The sequence below is a fragment of the Mya arenaria genome, chromosome 6, assembly GCF_026914265.1.
Source record: "Mya arenaria isolate MELC-2E11 chromosome 6, ASM2691426v1".
Taxonomy (NCBI): domain Eukaryota; kingdom Metazoa; phylum Mollusca; class Bivalvia; order Myida; family Myidae; genus Mya; species Mya arenaria.
In genome coordinates, this window is record NC_069127.1 from 18739984 (window position 1) to 18751553 (window position 11570).

Below are 11570 nucleotides of genomic sequence, written 5' to 3' on the forward strand. Positions count from 1 at the left end.
TGCGTATGTAAATAATCAGAACCTAAACAACAGTGGAACCCTAAACAACATCTGCACAAATCTTTAAAGCTCGTGTAGCCTATATTATATTTGTCTCCATTATCGTGCAGTCAGTAACCTTTGTAGTTAGATAAATTATGAAATCACCAAATGTTCATGTAATTGAAGTAGAACAAATCATTTTTGAATAAAATTTTATAGGACTTTGTACCTCGAGAAATAAGTCCTATGTTCTAGCTTTTGTCCCACATATACCTTTGGGGTGTAATTGACTAAGTGTACGTGTCTTTAGTAGAATAAATATAAATTGCATTTCAGTGTTTGTTATTTTATCACAGATACTTCAGTGAACACTTTCTGCTGCAATGACGGGTATTGCAATAACATTATCGCCTGACTATGGGTGGGTTGTGATGGTCGTTGTTTCCACGTTCTTCATGCTAATGTGGCTAGGTATCAGGGTTGGAAAAGCACGCAAACAATATGATGTTAAGGTATGTTGTTTTTTATTATACAATTTTTCTTTGCTCGTCTACTTTTCATGGAAAAAGTTGTGGTATAGTTACAAAATACCTGTATTAAATATTAAAGGAAGTCTAAAATAATAGACGTTCATTATGCACCATTCAATTGTAACCACGGCCTCCCCAGGTCTGGGAGTATACCGGTGATAGGAGGGGAAATGGGCCGTGTTTTTACCTTCCAGGTGGCACCGCAGTGCCGGGTGAGTGCGGTGGTTTTGTCGCACCAAAAATAGTGGGAAAAGGGCTTTTCCTAGGGTCCCTGGGGTGCGGGGGCAATTGGTGGGTAATTTACTAGTGGTTCGTCTGTGCGAAGCGGGGATTTTACCCGATTTGGCTAGACTGAAAGTCAAAAACCCCTCTATAACCCTGGACCTGGGGGGGGGGGGGGGGCGTGGTTACAATTGACTGGTGCATAACAGGACTCTGCTTATCCCTAAGGAAGTGTTTGCGATATCAAAAATCGACAAAAAATCTGTCCACGTACAATTAGTTGGACTAGTATTAAAGGCTGCTGAGTACAGTATTGTGATACTCATTGGCCTTTATTACGGGTATTTTGTAAGCATCTGTTGCTTCATTGTGAATCTTCATTAATCTTGGCCATGATTCTTAAACTGTTTGAGATATTCACTAAAACTTGGTGGGCATGTTGCAAAAGACAAAATGCAGAAAAAAAACATTACTCTGGAATGCCCTTTTTACTGAAAAAACAACAGGTGAACATTGTCTACCACTTGCATTGTACAGGTTTTACATTTGCTTACTGACAAGGAAAGCAGAAACAGTTTAACCATGTGTGTTGAAAAAATGTTTTCAAAATATCAGTGAGTTGTTTACAGTATCTTTCATTGCCATTAACAAGTGACATAAACAGACACCGAAGAGCTGTTTATAGCGATTCACTTAATTAAAATTATATACAGTTTTGCAATCAGGTGACTTAGACCAAGTTAACATTCCTGGGTGATAACCAGTACAAATTATTGATGCAGCTAATGATACTGCAACAAGTGGGGACCCAACCCAGAACACTCTGATCCAGAGTCCAATACCTAATGCTAACAATTCAGACATTGAAGTTCATTATGAATATGCGTTTGTTATTTACACATTTCCTTAGAAGTTTTAGGACTTATTTACAATATAACATGTAAGTTGGTATATTTGTATATAATTTGTTGTAATGATAATTGATCTTTTCAGTATCCGAAAATGTATGCTGAACCCTTCAACCATACATTTAACTGCATTCAGAGGGCTCATCAGAATACGTGAGTTCTTTTATCTATTTAAACGTATATGAAGTGAACTTATTAACCAAGGCGGCTTAATTAAGTATTAAATATTTGATTTTTTTCTATGCTACAATATAACACTGTTTAATGTGGAATTGTTAGTAAAATCATTTAGAATTTATTCTAATATTTTACAATTTAATACACATTTAAACTTTATGAAATATATGTGTCACTAGCTACCATTATTACATGTATGTGTTCTGGTTTGCTATTGCACATAGGACGGCCGAGCTTACTCTCCCATATAACACACTAACAAATTCTCAAATGCTCTTGCCTTGAAGCTACTTGTATACTGTAACATGTATGTGTTGTTGTTGTATTTTTTATTTGTTGTTGATTATATTTGTGTCATCTATATTTCAGACTGGAAGGCTACCCTTCATTTCTTGTACTACTGTTATTAGGTGGCCTTCTTTACCCAGTAAGTATCTTAAATATTTACAGGCATATTATTTTTGTAGAAAAGTTATATTCTATACATTGGTGCACACTTTAATCCAAGGTATTGTTTGGTACACCCTTAAGTACCAGGTATAGTTTGGTGCACATTATAGTCTGAGGTATAGTTTGGTGCACACTTTAGTCCGAGGTATAGTTTGGTGCACATTATAGTCTGAGGTATAGTTTGGTGCACATTATAGTCTGAGGTATAGTTTGGTGCACATTATAGTCTGAGGTATAGTTTGGTGCACATTATAGTCTGAGGTATAGTTTGGTGCACATTATAGTCTGAGGTATAGTTTGGTGCACATTATAGTCTGAGGTATAGTTTGGTGCACATTATAGTCTGAGGTATAGTTTGGTGCACATTATAGTCTGAGGTATAGTTTGATGCACATTATAGTCTGAGGTATAGTTTGGTGCACATTATAGTCTGAGGTATAGTTTGGTGCACATTATAGTCTGAGGTATAGTTTGGTGCACATTATAGTCTGAGGTATAGTTTGGTGCACATTATAGTCTGAGGTATAGTTTGGTGCACATTATAGTCTGAGGTATAGTTTGGTGCACATTATAGTCTGAGGTATAGTTTGGTGCACATTATAGTCTGAGGTATAGTTTGGTGCACATTATAGTCTGAGGTATAGTTTGGTGCACATTATAGTCTGAGGTATAGTTTGGTGCACATTATAGTCTCAGGTATAGTTTGGTGCACATTATAGTCTGAGGTATAGTTTGGTGCACACTTAACTTAGAGGTATAGTTTGGTGCACACTTTAGTCCCAGGTATAGTTTGGTGCACATTATAGTCTGAGGTATAGTTTGGTGCACACTTTAGACCCAGGTATAGTTTGGTGCACACTTTAGACCCAGGTATAGTTTGGTGCACACTTTAGACCCAGGTATAGTTTGGTGCACACTTTAGTCTGAGGTATAGTTTGGTGCACACTTTAGTCTGAGGTATAGTTTGGTGCACACTTTAGACCCAGGTATAGTTTGGTGCACACTTTAGTCTGAGGTATAGTTTGGTGCACACTTTAGACCCAGGTATAGTTTGGTGCACACTTTAGACCCAGGTATAGTTTGGTGCACACTTTAGTCTGAGGTATAGTTTGGTGCACACTTTAGACCCAGGTATAGTTTGGTGCACACTTTAGACCCAGGTATAGTTTGGTGCACACTTTAGACCCAGGTATAGTTTGGTGCACACTTTAGTCTGAGGTATAGTTTGGTGCACACTTTAGACCCAGGTATAGTTTGGTGCACACTTTAGACCCAGGTATAGTTTGGTGCACACTTTAGACCCAGGTATAGTTTGGTGCACACTTTAGACCCAGGTATAGTTTGGTGCACACTTTAGACCCAGGTATAGTTTGGTGCACACTTTTAAGGCTAAGAAATATGAACTCTGCTGATGAGAAATGTAGAGATGGAAAAATAATGTGTATGTGACTTGGGATAAAAAGCAAGTTTAGTGTGTAACCTCAAAAACCTATTTGTGCTAGATTTTTTGAAAATATGTTTAAATGTTTATAAGTCTTTGTTTCCAGTAACTGTCCGAAGATATTTTACAAATGAAACGTCCTGTCTCTAGATGTCCCAGATCATTCTCAACTCTAATATATACATACATGTGTTACTGATTTGTAAATTGTGTTGCACTATACTCCATATAGACAATATAATTATAATTATATGGTTATTATTACAGCGTTTGAGTGCAGTAGCAGGTGCCGTGTGGGTGGCCGGCAGGGTCGCATATGCCCTTGGATACTCAACTGGAGGTCTGTATCTTGTCATTCAAACAGTTCATTATGAAAAAATTAAAACATAGATGACTATATAGATTAGATGTATGTACGAAGTACTTGTAAAGTTTGATTAATTTAAAATAAGTGTAATTATAAATATTTGTAGAGCATGACCAAAGGGTACTTATCATTCAGCAAATATAATTTGTGTTGTTTTCATTTTCAGACCCGGGTAAGCGACAGTACGGTGCTTTCGGGTATTTTGGGCTGTTCACCTTGCTTGGAATCAACATTATGTTTGGGCTCAAACTGCTGGGGTACATGAGTTGGTGAAATCTGACTGCAGGGGGCACAACTCTGTAAGGAGTGTCGGAGATTTATACAAGGGAGACAACCAGTATTTGTGAAATGTGACTATATACATGTTTGTAAGAAATGTTCAGGCAGCATTAAGAGTCATGCAGTGGTAGAATTTTATAAGGATAATGTTGATTGACTATCATGATATTTACACTATATGTAATGATAGTTGACTATCGTGATATTTACACAAATGCGTTGTTTTATATTTTGGGACATTTTTGTATCAGGAATTATGCAACAATAGACATTGTGAACAAGACTTGACCTGAACATACCTTTAATGTATCTTATTTTTGTTTTTTGTTGGTTTTTACCTATAATAAGTTATAAACATGCTCTAACATAGGGTTAGGGTTACATATATCTGTCTGGAATCTTGGGACAAAGTGTTCCTAGAATAATGCTTACATCTGTGGACATCAAATAATTGGATACTTTTAATGTTTAAGATTTCAATATGATACAACTATGAGTGAGAGTATTGTCAATAAAAACTGTAAAATATACTCAGGAACATATATTAGTGTTAACTACCCTGGCCATGAGATTGTCAACATGTTTGTATTCCTTCAATATGAGTAGTTGGTTAGAGCTGTTGGTTTTTCTCTCCGTCATTCAAGTGTTGAATATGAACACCATGACAACAGGAGGTGTTTTACTAGATTTAATACATGTATACCCATATTCAAAACTAAATGTATAATGTTTTACATATTATAATAAAATTTGTAACTTTTTGTTTGTCTTTTATGTTTTTGTTTTAAGCTCACTTAATATTACAGCATTTGACCCCTTCTCTGGTAATCACTTTATTAGTATCCATGCTGCTATTATAACTATTTGTAAACAATTCAGTTGAAACAGAATCTAATTTCAAATTCATACAAAAAAATAATACAATATTACAAAAAATAAGAAAAAACAAGTTACTTAAATTTGATCAGTTTACAGTCGATGCTTTTGTAAACAAATTAACCTTTTATCAGATGTTGGATAAGAGCGTATATTGTAACTAGTAACTATTTATGTCTCAAATTTAATCGCATGAATCCTGCAGAACATTTATGCGGGGTGATGATTCTCGCCACCATCGCTTCTTTGGTGATATGCAATCCGCCCCCGTGCAACTGATCTTCGTCACTGAATGTTCCCATTTTTGGCAATGATGGATCACGACCCAGACATGTGATATATTGTTCCAGGATTTCATTCATTATTGTTTCCCCAAAACAGAATCAATGTCTGGGGATCGCAATCTCGGAGGTCACAAGAGAACGCTGAGGAAGAAAACACTCGTAAAACAAAAATGATCTAAACGTACATTTACGAGGGGCAATGCAAAGTTCCCTGACAGCCACATTAAAAGCAAAACATTTCAGTTCCTCAGACAACGGAAGGCCAATGTAACGGAGCACTCTGAATTTGTGTTAAATTCACCATAAAACTGATAACATTGGTTACTCCCACAAAATGAAACATAACAACCTGTTATTTTGTAGAACAAATAATTGATTATGTTATCTTCACGTCTATATAAATTGTGATTCATTGGAAATACTTTATACAGATATGTTATGTATCAGAACACAACGTTATTTGTAGTGACGTCAAAATTGTTGAAACGTTAATTAGCACGGCGAAGTGCATGTAACGTTGGATTTCATGGTTCTATTGGATTAAAGATCCACTCTTACACCCAACTAAGATTTCCCACAATTAATACAAATGTTTAAATATACCAAATGGGATAAATAAGTGTCGGAAAAGATCCTTTCGAGTTTAATTTGAAAGAAAATTGCAGGAAATACAATATTTCTACCTAATGAGACTATAGTTGATCACACTAAATCTTTTAGCGCTCACCAGTCATTTAATATTTTTGCGTTAACAGCTATAAAATACACGGTTACAATCTTGTTATCAGTATTAAATAGTTTTCATAAGTGCATTACTTACTAAGTAGTTAAAGGTGTATCACTCAAAATTGATGTTTGTTATACATGTGTATGTATTGATTTTGAATAAGAGTCACGTTCAAAGAAAAACTCGTTGCAATTGGTTGAATAATATATATATATATATAAGGAACAAAAGACTGATTCGTCCTGCTGGTCTTGAGCTATAAGTAAAATGTTGGTCAATTACACGCGCTCACAGAAAAGCAACATCGTATGACAAGCGAATAGCAAACTCAAGTTCATAGTTTTCTGTGTGTCCTTGACCTTCACTCTCACAGTACCGATCACAGAACAAGATCGAACCATATTAAGCATATAACAAGTACATAGGCGGTAGTATTGATGGAATAGGTAAGTACGAACAGGCTTTAATATTATATACAAATGCATGCCATCAAAAAGGACGTCAACAGTATTCCTTTTTGTTATGTGAATAGGCATTCACTAGTCATTTACAATAGCTCCCTAAATTTATTACAGAGAATTTGACAAATATTTACAGATACGTTAAGATAAAACATTTCACACGAGTAACTGTTATTCATATAATATCTCATTATCATATTTGGCAATGTCATTCCACGGAACTTCTTCACTCCCTTTCGTTCATGCCCCAATACAATTACACTTTAATTATTCACCGTCTTTATTTCGTATTTTGACGATCAATATGGCGATAGTGTCATCGATGTTTGCAAATTCTCTCTTAAATAGTGTTCAGTTTCCTATCTCGGTGTACACAGTGTTATGAGTGTAGATGTATTTATTAAACCTGTCTTTGAACAGTTGAAACATCTGCTTTTGTGTAAGTCACCGTTAGTGTGCTCTGAGAGAATACCCCCCCCCCCCAATCCACCCCATCTCATTTGAGCATATTTTTTTTCAATTTTTCTTCGATCTGTTTTAATGAGGGTTGTGCATGTCCAATTATCATATTGATTTTCCCTCTTATTTGATTTTTTACCATTAACGTTAAAACAGTCCAATGCTAAAAAAAGCTAGCGAATGCTTTAGAGTAACAATAACTACTTAATTGCAACTTGGACAAAAACTAGGGATCAATTCCTTTAATTTTCCGATTACTTTCATTCTAGATTTTTTTTGAGTCTTTGATTCAAACAAATGTTTGCAAATTACAACTCGGCAACAGTTTTTTAAATGCCCGTTATTTTTTAAAGGAATACAGATTTTCTTAATAGGACTGTTGAATCCTTCAATAAAAGTTTACCTCTTTTTAAATATTCAATAATATTGAGAGAATATGTGGAACTGTGTCGTAGAGCACCGCCGAACACCATACTTGTATATACATGCGTCTACTAGAACGATCTATCTGCAGTGCCATATAAGGAAACCCGTGTATGCCTTTATAAATACAGTATCCGTAAAAAGCATATACCGAATTTATAAATATAAATATACGTAACTTTAAAGATGACACATCGATATTCAATGTGATCATATTGACTTGGATTGTATTGCGCTATTCCACTAGTGTTAACTTCATTTTTCCTGCCAGTATAATCGACCCAGTTCAGGTAAAAATAGTAATGATATCGGCCGGCTTGGGCTTAAGCATTCAAGTATATCCATTTAAGGCGAGTAGCTGCAGTGAGAGTATCACAGGTAAAAATAGCGCTGTGACAAGGGACCTTTTGCCTTTTATGGCACGAATTCGTAGAAATGGACCTGATTTGTCATTTGTTTAACCCAATGACTGTCCAAACTGTGAGTATATAAACCCGCCAACCGGATTGCAAACCATCATTAAAAACATCCAAGGTATAAAAAGTTAGCATAAAAACAAGCTAAACTGAAAAGAGAAGTTTGCAAATAAATTGAATATAAATATTAATATTATAAAATTGAATATCTGCGCTTGATACACGGTAAGCTTTATTTTATTTTTCAAACAATCTTTGTATCTTAAATTGTATTCAAGTGACCATTCAGTTACATGTGGTTACGCATACATTAGCTTTTTTTAAGTACTTATTTTTTCGCAACATGCGATTCGCGTGTTCTAGCTTCTTGGCTATGTTGCGTTAACTTAATACATCAATAGTAACTGAAAATTTGATTTTAATTTGTTTCCAAATAAATAAATATAGAAATAGCCCTCATGTTAAACACATGTTCTATTTCTTTTAGAATCGTACAAAAATGAGTCAAATCTACGATGAAGACATTGCCGGTGTTGTCATTGACAACGGATCTGGGATGTGTAAGGCGGGATTCTCAGGCGACGATGCACCCCGAGCGGTATTTCCGGCGCTCACCGGGCGGCCGCGGTTCGATATTGTGATGGCGGGCATGGGAGTCAAGGACACGTACATTGGGGACGAGGCGCAGAACAAACGCGGCATCCTGTCGCTGCGCTATCCCGTGGAACATGGCATCGTCACAAACTGGGACGACATGGAAAAGATCTGGCACCACACCTTTTACAACGAGCTCCGGGTGGCACCCGAGGAGCACCCGGTGCTCCTAACAGAGGCGCCACTCAACCCCAAGGCGAACCGGGAACGTATGACACAGATCATGTTTGAGACCTTCCACACGCCGGCGTTCTACGTGGCCATTCAGGCCGTCTTGTCCCTCTATGCGTCAGGACGGACGACAGGGGTTGTTTTCGACGCGGGTGACGGCGTGTCACATGTGGTACCCATCTACGAGGGGTACGCGCTTCCTCATGCTATTGAGCGCATAAACCTGGCAGGAAGAGACCTCACACATTACCTGAAGAAAATCCTGACTGAGCGAGGTTATAATTTCATAAGTTCGTCTGAAACGGAAATCGTTAGAGACATTAAGGAGAAACTTTGTTACGCAGCACTGGACTTTGAAGGTGAAATGAATTCAGCCGCTAACTCGTCAGTTGTTGAAAAAAGCTACGAGCTCCCTGACGGCCAGGTGATAACCATTGGCAACGAGCGTTTCCGGTGCGTAGAATCTCTGTTCCAGCCGTCCTTCCTTGGTATGGAGAACGCCGGCGTCCATGAGCTTCTGTACAACTCAGTCCAGAAGAGCGACATCGACATCCGGCGCGACCTTTGGAACAACGTCGTCCTCTCCGGCGGCTCTACGATGTTTCCCGGCATCGCTGATCGGATGAAGAAGGAGCTGGATGCGCTGGTTCCCTCAAGCATGAAGGTTAAGGTCATAGCGCCACCCGAGCGGAAGTACTCGGTATGGATCGGTGGCTCCATCCTTTCCTCTCTTACTTCGTTCAGTCAGATGTGGATCTCCAAGCAGGAATACGACGAGTGTGGACCAGGCATCGTCCACCGGAAGTGCTTCTAAACCACAAAAGCACACAAAGACAAATGTTATATACATTGATCCGGAAAGTTTTGAATCTTCCAGGAATGGTCATTTAATTAAGCTTTAAATACAATGTTTATATTTTCGTACATGTATTTTAAGCGGCGTGCAATTGTTTGCCTTAAATTTTAGTGTGCTTGTTCACGCTGACCTGTTTGTGTACATATAGAGTTTGTATATATTTATATGCCATTTATTTATCATGTATTTATCATTCGTTTTGTACATTTACCATGCATTTACCTGCATCTCATTTTATTTTTGGTCTATTATCATTATTATTATTTTATTTATATTATGCTATTTGCCTCAGTCTTTCAATTCTGTGGTTGTCTTTTTTATCAACGTTTGTGATCTGCTGGAAATGAAAATGGAAACATGAGTTGTCTGTGTATTGTTTTCTGACGTGACACATGTACGACTAAAAAGAAGTGTTAAAGTCGCATAAAGTTCTGGGCTCTAGTCATAAAATTTAATAATTCCTGATTCAAGTCATCCTAAGATAAGAATCTAACTGGTCATATGATATAAGAACTTAGTAATATATACTCACTTAGTTTATGTTTATTTACATTTGACCATGAACGTTTAAGGAAATGTACTTAAAGTAGGAACTGACCTTAAATGTTTATGAATATACCCAGAAATTAGTTTTCAAGGAGAAGGTAGACCATCGAAATCACTAGCGGTTCTATGAGAGTGGGGCTAAAATCGTTTAAGTTTACTTTTTATATCTATATGGGAGAAAAAAAGTCATAAAATACGCCCAAAATCTTAGGGGAGTACCCCAAAACCACCCTGCCAGCAATTCAAACAAAATAAATTTCGGTCGGTTCTAAGGGAGGGTGCAATCCGAAAGCTTATGCCCCAAAGTTACGCCCCCTTTAAAGTCAAATCCTGGATCTGCCCCTGGAAATATGAGGACTTGCTCAACGCGGCTTCAGGTCACTCGGTATTGTATTGTAAACCTTGTAATAAAACAATGGTAAACACAATGAAGTATCATACACAGGCATAATTATACTAGTATGTATGTTTTAATGCTTTACAGAAAGCTGAAGCGTCCGAAGTGAGGGCGAAGCAAGAACGAGGCCTTTCATTGCATGTAGAACGTTAACAATATACACAATTATGGTTGGTGTATCCACTTAATTGTGGACCAATGAGGATCATTTTTATTCAATTTTGCCGTGAAACACCACGCTTCCGGGTCAATGACGTCAGAAACATGTTAAAGCAGACTGTGTACTCTTTGATACACTTTACAAGGGCCTTTTCGCCATAAGTTAGTTCACCCAACACTTGTACTCTTGAAGTTCAATTACGTTTGCTTAAAACATAGCACAATCGAATCTGTATCATTCATCTGTTCTACAAATTCAAATCATCGACGAAGCGCGCTATTGAATACTATTGAAACGGCCGACAATTTGAATAATACTCAATTCTTGTTTCTCTTCCATTCAATATTATATGAAGTTTCACGATGTGAGTGGGGAATTGTTTACCATTTCTGGACGCCACTTGTTACATGATCATAATAAATTCACAAGTTCTTGGAAGAGCACTCACACCGAAGTCTATATATACGACTGTGTCTCCGGGTTCTCCAGTGGACGTGGTGTTTTACGTCCAGACAAAGTCCTCTATGGAATGTCAAAGACTTACCACTGTAATCAATACACCCTCTTTTAGGCATGACCTAGACATCGGAACGGGAAATGTTCACAGACAGAGATGAGAGGTTTCAAGTGCTTCTAGTATTTCGTTAATGGCCCAAAATGACAGACTTAACGTTACGACCAGCATTAGGATGTCAAACGTTTCCCGTCACCGTTATACCAGATAGAAGCTTCACGCTGTCTGTCCTCTACATGGCGTGGCTGAAACTGTTCCCTATGTTGACTA

The 11570-nt window shown here is 37.3% G+C and overlaps 2 protein-coding genes across 4 annotated transcripts; both read left to right on the forward strand.

Annotated features, from left to right (window-relative positions):
• LOC128238699 (microsomal glutathione S-transferase 3-like) lies at positions 1-5117 on the forward strand. 3 transcript variants are annotated; one of them, XM_052954857.1, is made up of 6 exons: positions 1-109; positions 339-494; positions 1728-1795; positions 2189-2246; positions 3978-4050; positions 4244-5117. In XM_052954857.1, the coding sequence occupies exons 2-6, from the start codon at positions 366-368 to the stop codon at positions 4348-4350; spliced, it is 435 nt and encodes a 144-aa protein (XP_052810817.1). In that variant the 5' UTR covers positions 1-109; positions 339-365; the 3' UTR covers positions 4351-5117. The 3 variants fall into 3 exon arrangements, with proteins under 3 accessions (XP_052810817.1, XP_052810818.1, XP_052810819.1); XM_052954858.1 differs by having other exon boundaries at positions 5-74; XM_052954859.1 differs by having other exon boundaries at positions 15-106.
• A 3006-nt stretch (positions 5118-8123) lies between these two features.
• Positions 8124-10044, forward strand: LOC128237483 (actin-5-like). Its single transcript, XM_052953060.1, has 2 exons — positions 8124-8227; positions 8490-10044. Exon 2 carries the CDS (start codon positions 8502-8504, stop codon positions 9639-9641), a length of 1140 nt encoding a protein of 379 aa, XP_052809020.1. The 5' UTR covers positions 8124-8227; positions 8490-8501; the 3' UTR covers positions 9642-10044.
• The last annotated feature ends 1526 nt before the right edge of the window (positions 10045-11570 follow it).